The sequence below is a fragment of the Lepisma saccharinum genome, chromosome 24 (genome assembly GCF_977018435.1).
Source record: "Lepisma saccharinum chromosome 24, izLepSacc3.1, whole genome shotgun sequence".
Taxonomy (NCBI): Eukaryota; Metazoa; Arthropoda; class Insecta; order Zygentoma; family Lepismatidae; genus Lepisma; species Lepisma saccharinum.
In genome coordinates this window covers 46,759,627-46,779,181 of record NC_139252.1, presented here as the reverse complement: position 1 = coordinate 46,779,181, position 19,555 = coordinate 46,759,627, and the positions used below count along the sequence as shown (strand labels likewise).

The 19,555-nt window shown below is 37.9% G+C and overlaps 1 protein-coding gene across 3 annotated transcripts in view; it reads right to left on the bottom strand.

Moving 5' to 3' along the window:
• Positions 1–19,555, bottom strand: part of zip (myosin heavy chain 10) — a 159,907-nt gene that overhangs the window by 1,550 nt on the left and 138,802 nt on the right. For 2 of the 3 annotated variants that reach the window (XM_083110829.1, XM_083110830.1), the window contains 7 exons: positions 13,692–13,856; positions 9,706–9,915; positions 7,968–8,185; positions 6,994–7,136; positions 5,800–5,989; positions 2,854–2,971; positions 1,906–2,069 (listed from right to left, as the gene is read on the bottom strand). In XM_083110829.1, the coding sequence (XP_082966955.1) occupies positions 1,906–2,069; positions 2,854–2,971; positions 5,800–5,989; positions 6,994–7,136; positions 7,968–8,185; positions 9,706–9,915; positions 13,692–13,856 (1,208 nt within the window). Of the gene's footprint in view, positions 1–717; positions 794–1,905; positions 2,070–2,853; positions 2,972–5,799; positions 5,990–6,993; positions 7,137–7,967; positions 8,186–9,705; positions 9,916–13,691; positions 13,857–19,555 lie in introns of all 3 variants that reach the window. The other variant, XM_083110831.1, reaches the window with a different exon arrangement.

The following is a 19,555-nucleotide window of genomic DNA, read 5'->3' as shown; positions in this document are numbered from 1 at the left end:
GTCTTCATCAGGAATGTGGTAAAACGGGGTACATTCTGGAGAAGAGCAAAGAGTGACTGGTGGTTACTGCACGATTCCATAGTTTAAAGTGGGATTGTAGTGACCGTGCAATGTGCCTCCAATGGGAATCAAATTCAGAACCCTTTGAACTGATGAATTGTAGACGAAAAGCCATTTTGAGGCATGCACACTGAATCTCTATGAAAAATAATCCTTACAATGGAAGAAGGGAAAGCTCAAAGGCAACCTTATTTAATACAAAATAGCTTATATCTAAAAGTAATATGATTTTTGAAAAAGAAAAAAAATACACAAAATTTTCTCAGAACAGCAGCAACATACTAATATGCAAATAAATACAAAAAGGGGAGCAAATAACTACAAGCATGCTACACCATTCAACAGGGAAGTTTTCTCCACAATCTACAAAACCAATACACACTTTACGGAAACGTTTTATAAAGCAGGGAAATTAGTGTTACCAGTTAAATGTTCTAAAGTGACCCTTACTTTCACACAAGTGTAGATACTCAATTAGGATTTCTACCTTTCCTGATAACAGAAATTACTTACATTCATTCCTGCTTGGGGAAAGCATGCAGAAACACTGGGGGAAAGGGGGCTCCTCTGTGTTAAAACTCTTTGGTACTCTTTAATGGTTGAAAAGGGAATCCACTGGTATTCAAAAGTAGGGGCCGGGCCAAGATTACAAATTACCTGAATTTGAAGTACCAAGTTTTTTTTCCCTCTGATTCTTTACATAGAAGCAGTGTCACTTGTCCCATCATATTCACTATGAAAAAGAATCTTTGTTAGTTAACTATCTCTATGTGTAGCCACATATTTAAATAATTCTAGATAGCAGTCCTTCATTGTGGGTTGAATATGTCTGTGTTTGGGATCAATTGTAGTCCACGAGGATGTGTTGTACCTTGCGAAACAAAATTTGATTTAAAGCACTAAAAAAAAAGCATCGTTTGCCTGTACTGCTTTGCTGAAAAGTACAATACCATTTACAATGAATCTAAGGTATGTAAATTGTTGAAGCAATCATGTTAATCACTAGCGTATGCAGGATTTTTTTTGAGGGAGCTGGAATTGTAAAGATGGTTATTACATAGCTGCATTTCATGTGTTGGGCATTACACACTACAAAATATTTTGTATGACAGTGATGTTAACAAATAGTTGAAGTGAAGTATACAGGGTGTTGTTATTGCTCCCAGGTTGGGTGAGTATCAAAGTTGCTTATAAAGAAAAACAGACTGAAAATTTTCTTCCTGAAATCAGATTGTGTACATATACGAGGGGGTATCAAAAAAGTTTTGCCTGTTGAGGTATAATTGGTTTAATAATGGAAAGATTGAAACAATGAACATACATATAGTTTGCCTGCGGTGTTCTCTATACAGAGCTAAGTCTGTGCTTCGTGGCATGAGATTCGATGACCTACAGGAGGTTAAAACAGCTCTAAACGGTGGGGCAGGGAGTTTTCTGTGGAATTTTTCCAAACTGGTTTTGAGGGCTGGATAAAATGCTGGCACTATGAGTAAGGGTAACTCTGAGTAGAGGACACTACAGGCAAACTATATGTATGTTCATTGTTTCAATCTTTCCATTATTAAACCAATTATACCTCAACAGGCAAAACCTTTTGATACCACCTCGTATAAGATAGGAATATTAATCCATGTATTAGTCAGATATTGTACTGACTGTAACTACTGACATATTAATACAATTACGTAATTACCAAAGTTTCTGCTATAACAAGGTAATGCAATTGCAATCTCGTTTAAAAAAGTCATCATTAAACCCTACAGACATGATTTTGTAGAAAGGCGTGAAACAACTTGACTTTATATCGACGCTTCCTGTATATTGAATTGCAAAACACAGGCTTACCTAAGTTTGTTTTTCAAGTTGCTAATTTCTCGTGTCATCGATTCGTGCGATTCAAGCATATCTTCTAATTCCCTCTGGGCTTTTCTCTTCTGTGCCTTCTCCCTGCTTATCTCCTCCTCTGCTTCATCGAGTTGTCGCTTCAAGGCTTTCACACGAGCATTCACCTACGTAAAGAATAAACTGCTTACTCAAATGTTAAAAACAACTATGATCTGCAGGATTTCATGAATGTATTTAGAACTGAAATATTACAACAAATGTAGCAAAGTACATGTGAATTTGGTAACTGCATGGAATGTTTGTACCCTCCAAGTTAATTGCAATGTTTCGTGGATACGTGGAAGTAATCTATTCTGCACAACTTACAGTATTTCACTGCATAATTGTCACAATTTTATGATTTTTTTCTTGCAAAAAGGTGAAGTGTGACCATTATGGGTTTTGTTTATGTGTTGGTATTACCAGAACTTAGAAATTATTTATTACTATTTTTGGTGCAAGATTAGGATGGATGGAAAGCGAACGTTTTTCCGGATTTCAAAAAGTTAACACATTAGTTGCTATTAATTTCTGTATTATAGTCAAAATATTGCACACAAGAAAATTTACTATGGTGTTGCGAAGTACGGAATTAGAAAATTTAATCTTCTATGTCCGAAGAATCTGTACCATTATCATTGGATTTGTTATCTGACATGTTGATGAAATGATTACACAATGAAAGGTTATAAACCAATTTTTGACCGAAAAAACAGAGTGCAATGATTATGAGATGAAATACGATACCCATTGTTCTACAAAGAAGTTACAAACAATCAAATTAATTCCTTGCTAGACAGGTGGCAAACATTGATCACACTTTCGACTTTTATGCAGAACACTGAGTTGAGAGTATAGTGGCTAAGTCACTGGGAACTTAAGATTCCAGATGTTCTTTGCTTGACTCACCTTTTCTACCTGTTCTTTGTACTGGTCTGCGTGCCTTCTCTCATCCTCCAGCTGCATCAGCAACTCCTTCAACTTCTTGTCCAGTTTCCTGCTGGTCTTCTGCTGAGCAAATCTTTCCCTGAAAGAACATTAGTGACAACATTTAACATACAAAATATTGTGCATCAACAGTTTTCAATTACACATACTTGTAACAATAGTTAATTGACACTTCATACAGAATACATCGATGGCCACAGAGCACCATATCAACTAATAGTTAATAATACATTCTCATTTGAATTATGTATTAGCATTTTTATTAGTTAAACACTCTTGTTCCAAATTCCTAAAAAAAAGTAAAGTGTTCCCCTGTGCTTTGCACCATGCCATGAAGGCGTATAGGGGGTGGGAGTTAGGACCCCATACTTTCTTGATCATGCCGAAGGTGGGGGTGATGTGATCAGCACCACGTCCCATGGCTGCCTTTACCCCCACGAGTTTCCTCCAGGTACAGACTTTATATGACGCTGGGTGGGTGCCGGAACCACTTGAATAGGTGGAGAAATTCCCGGTTCTCCTCCACTGAAAATCGAACCTGGGTCTCTCGCATGGTAGTCAAATGCCCTAACGTCTGAACTACCACAGATACTTCCAAATTCCTAAGAGCAGGAAATTTTGTCTAGTCTTATATTTAGAAACAAGCAATAGTTCAGGAGAAATGATCACTATCAATAATAATGAAATGACAGACACTTGATCATCATTATCCTACATAAGATATTTTGTTTCCTTGCTTTAGGCTAATTGTGATGATGGGAATGAAAGAAAATTACATGGAACTGAAGAGCAATGGCGAGAGATCACTTAATGTGCTTGACCACCATAAATTATGTAACATTACATGTTTATATTATATCCTGAGGTTTAGAGAATTAATTTCCAATGCGTATAGTAAGGGAAACTACTAGGCACACGTCAAACAAAAAAAAGGACCGATAATTTTCTACTTGGGACTGGCAACACTGACGACGCTGCGCGTGCACGGAAGCCTGCTTTAGTGTTCTGTGCCTGCAACAGAGGTATATTTCTCAGTGTGGAGGTGCATGCGAGTAGCAAGAAGTTGAAATGGCTGCTGTAATAGTAAATCCCACAAAATGCGAGATTAGGTCAGTGATTAGATTTCTCAACGCAAAAGTACTGAGTGCAGCTGACATTCATCGGGAATTGTGTGCCATTTACGGACCAACAGTAATGAGTGAAGGAAAGATAAGACAATGGTGGCATGATTTTCGGGAAGGATATTCAGATCTTCATGAAGACTAGCAGAGCAGCAGGCCTAGTGTTCAGACGGACAACCTTATGCAATGTGTTGATGAGAAAGTGCGATCCAATCGCCATTTCACCATTACTGTTCTAGGCAAGGAGTTTCCTAAAGTGTCTGATAAAACATTGCACTGAATTGTAACGGACAATCTGGGTTATTGCAAACTGTGTGCGAGGTGGGTGCCAAAAATGTTGACAAACACAAAGATGAAAGAATGAAATCAGCACGAGATTTTTTGGCCCGCTGGGAGAAGGATGGGGATGACTTGTTTTCTCACATAGTGACTGGATACAGTCACTGGTGACTCCAAGCAGCAATCCATGCAATGGTGTCACTCCGGTTCACCGAAACCAAAGAGATTCAAGCAAACACCATCACATCGCAAAATCATGGCAACCGTGTTTTGGGACCAAAAAGGTGTAATCCTCATGGAATTCCTAAAACCGGGATGAACTATCACAGGAGATGTGTATTGCCAAAAACTGTCTAATCTGCAACGTGCCATTCAACACCAGCGAAGAGGAATGTTACGGTCTGGAATTCTGCTTATTCAGGACAACACCCGCCCACACACAGCTGACCGTACTGTTGCGACAATTCAAAAATTCCGATGGGAACGTTTTAATCACCTACCCACCATACAGTCCCGATCTTGGCCCAAGTGATTACTTTCTGTTCCTTCACCTCAAAAAGTGGCTTGCTTCGCAACGTTTCGATGATAGTGAAGTTCTCAAGACATAAGTTCTCTACTGGCTGAGATCCCAGGCGGCAATTTCTACACAGAGGTCTACATAAACTTGTTCCACAGTACCAAAAATGCTTGGAGCATCATGGTGACTGTAGAAAAGTAGCCAGGGTATGCACCATCAAAATACTTCATTGGTTATTACAGAGAATAAAATCAGCCCTTTTTTTTTTACATGCCCCTCGTATATTCAACACTATGAAGTGGAATCTCGATTTTACATTTTTAAGGAGCGCAAACTGGAGGAGAAAAAAAATAGAGGAAAATTTTATAACATTTTGCTAAGTTAAGATTGAATGTATAATGTGGGAAAATGTAAAATCTTGGAATGTAACTGTATATATTTTCAGTAAATAAATAAGAGTGTAAGAAAACCACAAATTTATGATCAATATATTTATTACCTACTGACAATCCTTTTTTTTAAGTCCACGACAGATTATGGAAGCAGTATGAAGGGGAAGAAATTTGCTTAGTTAATTTATTAATTAACAATTATGAAAACATCAATTGGCCACGGTGGCTCAGTCAGTAACGTGTCACTACCATGCTAAAGGTCCTGGGTTTGATCCCCGGCCGGTTCAATCCGGGAACTTTTCTAACGTTGGAAGCGGCCCCGGCTCCCACCCAGCGTCGAATAACATGGGTACCTGGGGGGTAAAGGCGGACAGGGGCGTGATGCTGATCACATCAGCCCCATTCATGACCGGATCAAGAAAGTGTGGGGCGTTACCTCCACACCCCCTATATGCCTTCATGGCGTGGTGCTAAGCACAGGGGAGCACTTTACCTTTTTTTTCTATCTTTTTTATCAGCCAGTATTGCAATTGGCCTTAGCTGAACATGAATCCAACCCCCTTCTTATATTCCAAAACAGAGCAAACTGTTCACTTACTTTGCTTCAACCTCGAGCTGCTCTTCCAAGTTGTTGATCTTGGACTCGAGGGCAGCGATGGTGGCTTTCGTCTTTGTCCTCTGGGCAGTCTCCAGCTCGCTCAGCTTGGCCTTCAGCTCCTTGTTCTGCCTCTCCAGCAGCATCCGCTGGCTCTCCAGCTTCTGGGTTGCCGAGCGCTCGCCTGCCAAATCTGTTAAAGATACAATTTTTCCAAATTAAAACAAGTTCTGTAAGACTTCACATCTGACACACTAAACAAACGGACACCATGTGCAAGCATTTTATGTATTACATTATAATAGTCTGCAAATGCAGCATCTGCAATAATGCAGAGGAGCCCACTCAAAAGCCTTTGAAGGCCCAGCAGCCAGGAAATTTAAATTGTAGCTTGAGGAGTGAAGCAGGAATAGGAATAGGGCTGAGCCAATACCAACATACGAGTATCAGTTAGATTTTATTTACAGATGGCAGAGAAAATGAGAAAATGCTGCACAACGCTTTCACAGACTAATTCTCTTGGAAGTTAAGGAAAATTTGAAGTTTCCATTGATTTTGTACCAATACAATGTGAAAAAATTATTTTGCGATTACATAACAGGTATATTTTATATTCTGTAATTTTTGAATGTTTTTAAAACAAAATTCTGGTAAATTAATTTTTATAATTGGAGTGGAATATTCACCCACTAATATTAATCAATATTTTGAACAAATTGCTGACAATTTTACCAATCCGATATTTCTGTAAGTAGCCTATAACTGAATGTGTGCTCGCATAAAAGTATTACAGTGGAACCTTGTGGGACCAAGATTAGGGGGGGGGGGGGAAACAAGCAAATTGCTGTAACTTTTATAAGATTTTGTTCTATTGAGACCATGATGATTGACCTGCGTAATACAGGAAAATGTAAAATAGAAGAAAATAAGTCTGGGTTCCACGTAATTCATGCAATCTGGTTCTATAAGTTAAAATTCCAGAATATGCCATTTATTTCCCTGAGGTAAAATCCACTACAGTCTCCCGATTACATTAATTAATTAGGGTCTTCACAGAACATTTGCCACTTACTACTGGATTAATAGTACATTAGTCATCTGCAAATTTCACATCATTACCTGATCAGCATCAGTTAAAATTTCACAATGACCCACATGTACTATTTACACTTCAAACTCTTAACAGTGAAACCTCACCTGTTGTCAACTGTTCTATCGATAGCTGAGCTTTGCGAGCCCTGTCCATTAAGATTTCAGAGTTGGACTGTTCTTCCTCCAGCTCCTCCTCCAAGGTTGCAATTCTCGCCTCCAGCCTGCGCTTCTCATCAGCCAATAGTGTTCTGTCGGAGAAAGTAAACATGTTTGTAAATTATTCATAACCAACAGATATATTAAGATAAATTACTGTAATTTATCCTACCAGTGAACTGGGAGGATCAAACACTGCAATATAAAAGACTTAAGGGTTTCCAGCTGTAGATTTAAATTCAAACTATTAAGAAATAAAATTTTAAAATATTTACAACAAATTGAGACAATGATTTGATTCAAATTTAATACGAAATTTCAATCAGGTTTTTGAAAAAGTTTAATACATATTTCAAAACAGATAAGGGGCAAGAATAATTTTTATTGGATCAAAGGATTTTCAAAGTTTTTACAAAGAAAAAGTAGTCACAAGCACTTCTGTTGAGGGGCAATAGTCAGCCAGGAAAATTTTACAGGAATGATGTCTTTGCTTTGTATTGTGTGCCAAAACTCTTGTGTATTTTGGGGCTATGAAGATTGTATACAATATGCATTTCTTTACAATAGGAAGCTCTAGGACTGAAACGACAAGTGATATGCAATGCAACTACAAATTGCACTAACTGGAATAGGCACATTACCCTCCAGCGTGTACAAAAAAGCATGTGATATCAAGAGACCAAGGCGAAACAATGCAAGTCATTGAGAAAATGACCCAGTCAAAGCATTGTGTGTCACTCCAGTACGAGAGGTTGCATTTATTTCTGAAGATTCATTTGCAAACGACAAGTGTCTGAAAAGGTCCCTTAACAGTTTCTTCTTTCAATCTATTGGGTTTACTGATATGACTGTATCTGAAAGGTCTGAACTCTGCAGTACGAAAAAACATTGAGATTTATAATTTTAAATAGTGTTATCCTCACCCCTTGTTAGCACTGTTGTTGATTTCTTCCTGCAACTCGTCCCTCTCGGCCTCAGCAGCCCTCCTCGCCCTCTCGGCTCCTGCAAGATCCTCTCCCATCTGCACAAGCTCAGCCTCCAGCGTCTTCAGCTTCCTCTCGGTCTCCTTGGTGGAATTGGCCAGCTCATCCCTGGAAGCTCTGGCCTCCTCTGCATCGCGCTGGCAGTCCTTCACCTGGGCCTGAACAAAGACGAAAAGTCGCATATCAATACAGCTCAGCCACGAAGGAAGATCTTGCACAGAGGCAACAAGCAACACTTGCCACCTGGGGTTTTTCACAGTATGAAATCTCACGAAAACTGTTAAGATGCATACTTGCAACAAGTTTCTCCGATTGCAATTTCCAGACAGAAATGCACATATCACCTCACAATTAATATACTGAAATGAAGTACTTACTTATCCACAAAACTGAATTTTATGAAGTTTTATTAATTTCAGTGGCCACTGCTATCATCCTCTTGGGAACTGAAATTTATAGAACTTCATAAAAACTTGTTTCACAGATAAGCGTGTACTTATCTTCAGTATATTAATTTGCACCCAAAGCTTTCTTTCTCAGAAACATAAATCACCATACTACGTTAATAGGAATGAGATGAAATTTTTGCTAATACAAATATAAAGATCCAATATACATTTTCTGATACGGTAGAACTTAAGATTTTATGTTCTTCCGAGGACATAACTTTAAAAGTGCAGGGAAATGTAAAATCGTGGTTCCACCACACTGATAACTGATATTCTACAGATTCCAATAGAAAACAGCAAAAGTTCCATGAAGATCCTGAATTGTTTATTCACCACCTCCATTAATTTACGTAAGTAAGTGACGTAAATACACTGATTGTAAGGCAAAACCTATTGAACTGCATTACAAAATCAGAATACACAAATTACTTCTGCATTTATATTCATAAAAAATAACAAATGTCAGAATTTTGAACTAGATAAGAAATAAAGGATGATTAAATTTTTGGCAAATATACTGATGCAGTGATGTGCTTATATCAGCCAATACTGAGTCAGCCACTAATCTGTGCATCCCTACTAAGCATGAAGGTTGGGTTGATAATAGGACTGAGCTGATATCACTTTGAACCAATACTCTCACCGATACCGATGTTTGAAAACTGTAACAATTAAAAGTTGCTCAAAATATATTTTAATGTTAGTGATTAAGTATTCCACTAGATAATAATTATATACATCCATTTTACAAGATTCTTGCTTAAAAATATTTTAGAATTACATCAGAATATCAAATTGCATGTTATGTTATGACAAAATTAAGTTTTTTGACACAAAACTTGTGAAATTTTCACGGCATTTTGGTCTTTCCTGGAGTACTTAAAAATGCCGGAAAAGTATCAGTAGGTATCGGCAAATAAATATCGATACATCAGTTTCGGTATTGCTCAGCCCTAGTTGGTAACTTATCTCGTCATGGCATGCAACTATAAAAAAATACAGAACTGTAAAAATCTGTTAAACAAGTACTGGATTTCTAAACCTGATGCAGTGGAACTTTCAAATTAGTAAAAAATTACTAATTTACTGATCAAGTTCCAAGCCAGCAAACTTTTACATATGCTACTGTATGGATATTATTACAGAAAAAATAATATGAGTGCAGCAAGCAACACCCAGGTGCTAGTTACTTATACATTTATGGACCATTATAGTAGGAAGGCACCAACCTGGAGCTTCTTGAGCTGTTTGAGGGCATCTTCCTTGATCTTGTTGTTCATCTCCAGCTGTTGCTCCAAGTCCTTGTAGTCAGCCTCCAGCTTCTTGCGGAAGGCGAGGGCCGCTGTGCGCTGCTTTCTCTCGTCCTCGAGTTCTGCTTCCAAGTCCCTGAGCTGCTTCAGCAACCCTCTGCGTTTCTCCTCTGCCTGCTCCTCCTTTGCCTACAAAAAAAATGCACAGTAGTTGTCAGGTATGTAGCGTAATCTGAAGCGAAAGACTGAGCCATGTCAAATGCAATGAATGAATTAGTCCTGGTTGTGATTGTGACGTTGGTTTCAACACCAAGAAATAAAGCAGCAACTCGCAACCTAAGAAGGGTGCTTTAAAATGTTTCGTAATTGTCTGTTACCACAGCGTTCACTTTATCAAGCCTGATTTGTTTTTATATAAACAAAATGTTCCTGCTATTCGATGATTCAGATGTGCATCTTTTCAAGAACTGCTACACTGGTTATATATATTGAAACAATACACAGTGTTAAAACAAATCAAAAATCATAAAATAAGAAGGGTATTTGCTACAACAGAATACACGCTGCTTGCTTATTACAATATTGGTGACATGTAATGAACAATGTTAGCAAATATAGGCTATTTGGTGTGCTCAAAGAGAGGGGAAATGAATATACCGTATTTACGCGTGTATAATGCGCATGCGTGTATAATACGCACCCTCGTTTTTGATGGGGAAAAGCAACAAAAAAATATATCTCTTATATAATGCGCAGTACAATTCAGGTTCCAGAAATGACTTTCTTCATTTACGTATTTCATTTAAAATTGATCAGTAGATCATAAAAACGATCTTTTCCTTGCTTTCGTAGCTGATGCATTCACCACGCGACCTTGAACTTCCAGATGTTGGGCTTTTCATAGGAGAGGAGGGAGCAAAGTTATCAACCACCCGTTCAAGGTCGCAGTGCGTGATGCTTATAATAGATGGATGACATCAAGGCAGCATGAACTCGCATTAAGCGGGAGGGTGAAACCTATGGGTGAAACGTGCGTCACTGCCGATTGTTTTTGAATGGGTTCGTGAGGCATAGAACTCCATCTCCCTTGAAATGATGATCAAAAGTTTTGAGGTAACGGGAATATCGAACAAGATGGATGGAAGTGAGGACATTTCAGACTTCTTGTATTAGTAACTGGGAGTGAATGACGAAATTAAGTGTAAACGTTATTTATTTATTTACGTGAGTCAAGCCGCAATAGCGCAGTAAATATACAGTAATTATTTCTATTTGGTAAGTGTTGACGTAATTATTTTACCTTCATATTTGTTACAGTCAACTCTCGATACAACGACCTTTCATAGTTCCCAGGAAAAAGGTAGTTATTTCAAAGGGGTTGTTATTGGAATTTGCACCAAAAACGATTATTTGGAGATAATCGGGCAGAATGAATGTTGGATTTAATACGGATCTACTAGAGCATTGTCTGTTACAAGATGAACTGGTAAGATACGATATCTCGGAAGATCTCACCTTTCTAGGCACAAAAAAAAAGGGCTGTAAATTTCGTTTTGGTTCGGCTGTGTAAAATACGTCGTAAAAATGTCACGTTTTCCTTCCTTCGACCAACTTCTAATTCACCCCCTCCCCCATTCCAGGGAGCAGTCCTTCCTCTTCCTCGACTTGCATTGTAAGCCAGCGTGAAAAAGGAAACGGGCAACTTGCGATCTATTTGCACCCAATGCGTATTCTAAGACACATTGAACAGTGTCGCACTCGATAATCATTTTGGTTTGGAATTAGATTTCACTAAAGTGAAACTGTATATTTAGTCCCGATTAGCCCAAAAGCATAAAATTAACTCAAAACAAGCTTTATGAAACCTGCGCATTTTCAGATATCAAAATGGGAGATCTTTATTTACTCTCACGTTAATGGACGATAATCGGTGTCAGCTTATACATTGAGCATTTTTTTTTAAAAATCGTTCGCAGCTTACACATTGAGGTTCTGAAGATAAAGGTGCAGAACACGAAGTTGTTTTAACTCTTCTTTTTCTTTCTGAAGATCGAATTTCGTTATCGTCAAATCAAAACAGCTTTGCGAGATACAAAACAATGACTTGCCTTCGCGCTGGATGAGTCATTGCTGTTATCCACAAGCGACAACTTCGCAGACGCTAGACAAAACACCGGCGCCAGTTGCAGCGTAAAAACAAGGCGACCAGCTGGAAGTTCGAACAACAGGTGGTCAGGGAAAATCCTCCGTATTTCAAAGATAATGCAACTGTCGAAGGCTGAACTTTTATCAGCTGTGTGAAGAAGAAAGAATAAACCCTTTCTTTATATTTTACCTTGCAACAGACAATAATACGGGCAATATTTCAATACAATAGCATTAAAAAAAGAAAAAAATAAGACCTGAATTCTGCAATTATTACATTGCCGTGCAGACCAGTGGCGGAGAAAGCTGGGTAGGGGGGCATTTTTTTAATATTTTTTTTTTATACTTGTCCTATGGTTTTTGTTAGTTTTCAAGAATGCATCCAGAACTGGTTGACCATTTTAGAAGTCAAAGGAAAGAAAGAGCGGTCCACTTCCACCCTTGCCTGTAATCAGCCTGTGTGCACACACGAGCAAGAAGACAATCGGCATTGCCCCCCCCCCTTTAACGTTTGCTGAGAAGAAAAGAGGGAGAAGTCACTCTGCCAACGGAACACTTTTGGCAAATATTAGGACATCGGCACAGTCATGAAAATGTAGAAAGTGGTAAACGGGAGTTATGATGCAAGTAAGATCGAAGTGAACTTTTGCGGAAACCTGGATGAACATGCATTAAGAGTGTTGACGATCTTTAGGTGGCCTATGTGGCTTTGATTATCTATAACAGTTTCACTTCTTTATGAAGTGTTACAGGGAACAAAGAATATGTTTTGAATGAAAGCGATTACCGGAAGTTGTACGCTACAAAGTCGATTTAAAATAGCATCCAAGCATATTCGATCTCTTCTCATGTATCCAAGAGCAAACGAAATCACAATGGCAAAACAAGCCTGGCATGTTGGCTAGCAGCCGTCGGCTGCGGGTAACATTGGTACGCTTGGGGGAGGGGAGGGCAGAGGTCAAGTGCTATTGGATATAACTGAAGCGTGGTCTGGTGTTTATTTTTAGATCAGACCCACTTGCGAGCGGTAGAGTGCTTCTGAAGGGAATGAGTGCAAAAAACGTATTTTTCGCCCGATCTCTGTTCATGACCATGTCTAAGGCGAAAACAATTTTTGTGGAAGTTATTTCTCCCGCGAAAAATACCGCTTGATACGTCTCCAGTGTGACGGGAGGTGCGTGCTTGAATGCCGCCAGAACGGGTGCTGCTTTTCTCGATGTTGCAAAACTTTCCATTACTAAGTGACAACTCATGGAAAACGGCCATTTCGCATTAAAAAGTTATTTTTTTAAAATTATTATTGCTAAAGAAAGGCAATCTGTAGATATATACATGTTATACGGAGTGACATAGTGAAAAAAAAATGCGTGATTTAATTTTACCTGTCCGAATTATTCCGTGCATAATACGCACCACAGTTTTGAAAGGCAAAAATTTTGGAAAAAAGTGCGCATTATACACGCGTAAATACGGTACTTAAAAACACTGTATCAACTTCAAGTATTTCTGAATATTTAGAAATTTCAAACTATAAGTATTCTATTATTCTAAGATAATATATTGATGAAGGAATTGGGGGCATAAAAGTAGAAATATCAATTTTACTAACACATCGTCCTGAAGATCGCCAGTTGAACGCTCATTCACCCTAACTTCTACCGGATGCAGAGCCCATTTCTTTCCCCATACAGCTTCATAACTTAATTTTTAGACTTCCTTGACACTTATAATGCAAGCAGCATTCCTTAAGGAACGGAAAATGAAATTTTACCAATTTTACATAAAATCCAAGAGAAACTTATTTCGTCAGTTCAGCTTACCTGAAGATCACGCTCAAACTGTGCACGCATGGCTTGCATGTTGACTTCGAGACGAAGTTTTGCATCCTCCGTGAACTGCAGCTCGTCCTCCAGCTCCTCGTTCTGAGCCTTCTGCTCGGCCAGCTGACTCTCCAGTGCTCGCTTGGCCTTCTCCAGCTCATGGACCTGAGGACCAACCATTCAAATTAGATACCATTCTAGTTTTCACACGACAGAATAATTTTAAAATTCAAAACATTTAAACTACATACGGAAATTAAAGCATTTTGGAATACATTCCAGAATTTTATAGGCACCCTAGTGGAAAAAGCAGGCAGATTACAGACAAATCTTAAAAAGCTTTATATTTATAATATTAGTAATTTTCCTACATTAACAATTCACCAATATCACACTTGCGCTTCATTTTTCTCTTCTTCACTTTGATCCAACATTACCGCGATACTGACAAAATATTAATTCTATGGAATATTGTGAGCTGTCTACTATTTCTTGACACTCAGCAGTGAAGTAATACACTTTTTGGTAGTGGATTGATTGATTTGGTGTTTTAAGTCCACTTTATGCACAGTAAGGCTAATTGGGACTGGACCTACACTTTAAAGTGGGATCCAAACCACTATGTGCCTCCAACAGGTATCGAACCTGGGACCCCTTGATTACAAGGCAACAATGCTATCACTGTACCATTGGGGAGGTGGACAAATATCATTTGGAGTTCACACCAATGCATACAAAATTGACAAGATAATAGAATATGCCTTCATCAAACTTTTGAGTCTTTCCACACAACACTAACACAACTTAAACAGTCACACATTCCTGAATGTTCACAATTCTTAAAATAACTTCATGAAAAGGCAAGTAGAGAATGTTTGAAAAAGAAACTGATTTAGAAATGAGCATGGCTCCAGTTTACATATTCTGTGGAAAGAAAGACGAAAGGGCAAAGTGAAACTGAAGAAATAAGAATGTCAAATGAGCAGAAACATCCAAGAAAACAATTCTACTTCTAGAATTCCCCCTTCACAGATTACACTGGGGAACAGTGAAATTGCGGCACAGTGTTTCAGAGCTAATTTAGGGCAATTTCATGCTGCTGAATAATGATATAATAATATATTTCCTGAATTGGCTCTAATTTATGAAATAAATGCAACTAAACCAAAATGGCGGAAACATAAGATATACATATAAATGAACTTCCAACAACAATTTAATATTTCTTTTTGTGATTACAATCATTATTATAAAAATAAATTTATATAGGCCTATGATCATAATAATTAAGAAAATATGTACACAATGAAGTAACAAACTATGTGAAACGTTTTCTATAGGATTTCCTGCTGTATTGCTTTTTAGCACAATCCGTCTGTAAGCTCCAACAGTAGTCGGCCATCACGTGGCGATCCCACCGTCCCTGGTACCTTTCTTCCATTATCCTTATATCCTGATGGAACCTTTCTCCCCGTTCTTCACTAAAATCACCAACGTTCTCAGGGAATCTGTCAATGTGGCTATGTAGAAAATGTATCTTCACACTCATATTAGCTCCCAATTTCTCAAAATTTTTCAACATATTTCCAACTATATCGGGGTACTTTTCTGCTCTGTGATTCCCCAAAACGTTTTTGACGACGGACACAAAGCTCAGCCAGGCCTCAGATTCGATGTAAGACATGTAAGTTGTAAAATTGGCATCATTTATAAGTGTACGAATTTGTGGTCGTCCGTCAAAGATTCCTGCCTTCAATTTTTCAATACTTAGTCCTGGAAAAGTGTGGCATATATATTTGAAACAATCACCACTTGTATCTAAGGCCTTGACAAACTGTTTTATCAACCCAAGTTTAATATGCAGTGGCGGAAGAATGATTTTGTCCCTATCTATCAGCGGTTCATGAATGATATTAGCTTTTTTAAATAATATTTTCCCTTGGGGGCCAAACTTTTATCGTCCAATGCTTTTCTCTAGCACGACTATCCCACAAACATAGCAAACAGGGATATTTTGTGTACCCACTTTGCTGTCCTAGTAAAAAATTCACCATCTTCAAATCCACACACACGAGCCACTTATGTTCAGCATATTAAATTTTTTTTCTAAAACCATTTTTATGTTTTGGTATTCTTCCTTAAGGTTTGTTGAGTGTCCGATATATTGCCTAGCAATGCTTCATAAGTTGCCTAGCAACAATTTACAAATAAATAAATAAGTTTCTTATGGGAATTTCAGCCTATTATCAAATTTTGATATTACCGAGAAAAGCGTAGAGTAATTTTACCTCCTACATTTTCCATGGTGTGTTTATTTTTATAACTGGAGTCAATTCAACTGAACCAATCATACAATTGGCAATCACAGCTGTTTTGTGTGCTGAAACTGTTATTAAACTTTATGCCGCAAAATAAAATCTTTTTTTTGTTCCCCAGTGTTATTTTTATAAATTTTCTTGTCATTATTTTTCTCCTTGTGAGTTTATAAGGAATATTTTCATTAAAAATAGATTGGCAGGTAAAAACTTTGCCCCAGAGAGAAAACAGTATATCATTAGTATCTAAAGATATCTGTTTGGCGGTTACGCGGAGATAGGTAATTTCTCTGATAAGTTTACTTTTCATTTTTCAGCGTAAATTACGGTAGCTATCATTAGTGTTACATGGTCATCATCAACAGGATCTGTTTACATGAGAGACCAACAATAGTGCTAAAGTACTACAGGGTGGTGGTTATGTTTCTCAAGACAATGATCCAGTTATGTTCCAGGCAGTTTTGCTGTTTATGGTTAAAAGTACATACAACTTGTACAGTTTTTTTAAACAACAATTTACAATTTCATATAGCCTTATATTCTACTGCATACAGTATTGATTTTTTATTACTAGCTCACAGTCCAATTCAAAGTCCTTCCTTTTTTAAATTTCAGGTATGGGATCTGCATTACGTTCCCTTAAACAGTTCTTACAGTGAATTACCTGTTATTAACAAAGTATGTACTACACAGAAACTGACCAGTATTTAAAGAAAGTTAGTCCACTTAAAGCAGCAAAAGATTACCAAACTACAGATTAAATAAAGTATGTTTCATTATGTCACAAAGCAATGCAAACGTATGTTAGTATTTAGCAAGAAAGCCAAGGAGATTTTTTAAAATATGCAAATAATTTATGGCTGACACACACGGAGCAGTTAAAGCTGTATTGCATAGTATGATCTCAAATAATACAATCACATACATCTTTACCCTTATGGTGCAAATTCATGTTTTAAACAAAAATCACATGCATTTAGATATTGATTAACCTTAGGAGAATTTCAGACTGAAGTAAGAAGGGACACATGACAAGTTACTTGTGAATAAATTCTATCAAGTGTGACATCTCACCCCATAACAGTGTGACGGGCTGAGATTCGAACCCAGGACCTCTAGCACCGTTGCGCAATCTGCTAATTCAATTATTTTCCTAGACAATGATGATGTGCAAGATTTCAGAGTTGTAGGATACTGCACTTAAGGCTAACCAATGAGTGATGCCATATTTATATTTTTCACTTTATAATCCCATTAACTATTATTCTTAATCTAAGGTGTATCAGCAAAATAATATGTACAAAGGCTGTCGCAGAGAAGGTGAGACAGATTTATTCCTGGCTTGGCAGCACTGCCTATGGTTTCGGCACTAGTCGCGTCGTGTAGGATGACTCATTCTGTTTCCGTAGGAAGGTGTCACATGTTGAGAAACCACGTTAGTAAGCAGCTGTGTTGATTTACGTGGAACATGTTTCATTTACCTCTCCAGGTTTTTGTGTATAACATTGATTTCAAGTATTCAAGATGATCAGCAACATGCCATAAAGTTTTGTTCTCGTTTAGGGAAAAGTGCTGTGGAAACATATGCAATGTTTCAACAGGCATATGCCGATCAAGACAGACTGAGTAGAGCCACAGTGTACCGATGGCACAAGTTGTTCAAAGATAGGCATGAATCAGGCGCTTTGCTTCCGCATCCTGGACAGTGATTAACGAGATGCTAGTGAATACTGTTGCAGCAATTATTCGTGATAGGCATATGTCTGTGAGAGTGCTTCCAGCATACAGCCTCGACCTTGCACCCTGAGACTTTTGGCTATTTCCACTTTTACGTGTTTATGACGAACAAAGAAGTGATCACCGCAGCGAAAGTTTCTTCAGTTCACTACCTGAAGACGACGAATTTTAAAAGACATTCACAAAGTGGCAGGAGTGTATGGACGCTTGCTTAGCTGTCAATGAATGGTACCTATTTTGAAAAAGATGTACGTCTACTCGATATGGCTGATTCTGAATAAAAAAATTTGTGGTTTGTAATTTTTTTGTTTCATTTTAATGATTCTTGGAGGGGTCCATGTTAGAGGTCTGCACGGGCCTAAATTGTAAGGCCCGAGTCCGGCCCGGCCCGAGGAAATGAAACCCGAACCCGACCCGAGTCCGATAATAAGTAAACATGAGCCCGGCCCGAGCCCGAAAACATAATTAAAATTACTTTCCAATTCAGCATTTGAAAAAAAAATGGGCACTGTTGTAGTTCGTGCTCCTATTCTCATTCTCGAAGTAAACCATAATTTCAATAATTAAAAATTATTTTTCGATGACAATATTCGCTAACAAAATAGCCACGAGGCCCGGGCCCGGGCCCGACCCGAGCCCGAGAAGTTCTGGTTATTTATGGCCCGAGTCCTGCCCGCGGGCCGGGCCGGGCCTAGGCCCGAGGGCATGGCCCGAGCCCGTGCAGACCTCTAGTCCATGTACATGCTTGTCTTTTAACTGCTAAGCAGTCATGACTTTTTGACCTATTGCGCTCATTTTGGTCTCAATCTGCAGGTAATGACCCATATTTTCACCCTAGTACATTTGCTAGCCAATGGAGGTCGCTGTTTTCCTATACAGGAATTAGTCTCACCTTCTCTGCGAAAGCCTTTGTATTTATGATGATCACTAATAAAGGATTTGAAATTTACGTTTTAGTTTATTATGTACCTTCATATGCACAAATCAAATGCCACTAAACTGTACAAGAATGTAACTTTTTTTTTTCACATCATGAAAGTGCAATTTCATCTATTATATTAAACATTTTATCACAGCTTTATTCTGAATTTTATTCTTGTGCAAGTTTATCCATCTGGACTTTTTATCCTGAGATTTTACGTTATAATGTTGGTACATGACATAACTAATTTAATGAAAAAATGTTTTTGCGAAAAATGAAAAATTAGCAAGCTAGAATTCCATCTACAGATATTAATGAAAACACAAGATGGTCAACTATCATTTTATTCAGTTAAAAAAAAATGTTGGCCCGTTTATCAGAATGACTGAAGATTGTTAGAGCAATTCCATATTCAAATGCTTAGCTCTCTCAGTTTCAATCACAAGTGGGAGCTCCAAAATTTTGGCCCAGTATCGACAGGATTAATTTGGAGGAGGGAGGGGCATTTCAAAGCTGCTTAGCAAACTTTTGTGCTAGTATTGGTGTTATCATCACTTTTTTTCTGCTGCAGCCTGAACACAGATTTATCTGCATTATATATACTCTCTTCATGGTCCAATAGAGTAAAAGCTAAAAACAATTTCCTGAATTTTGCATTTACCCCTCATACGTGGTCCTGCAAAAAAAGCATAAACTCCCTTGTACATTACAAGCTGTCTTCTGAACTTTAGTGGCAATTTATTTGTGCATGTTCAAATATATGTATTTACATGATGATATAAATCAACATTGTTAAATTTGCACTGTAGCAGTGAAATCAGTTAACACACACAAATCCTGAAATATTGTAAAAAATAATTCTATGCAGGACAAATTGCAAACTATAAACA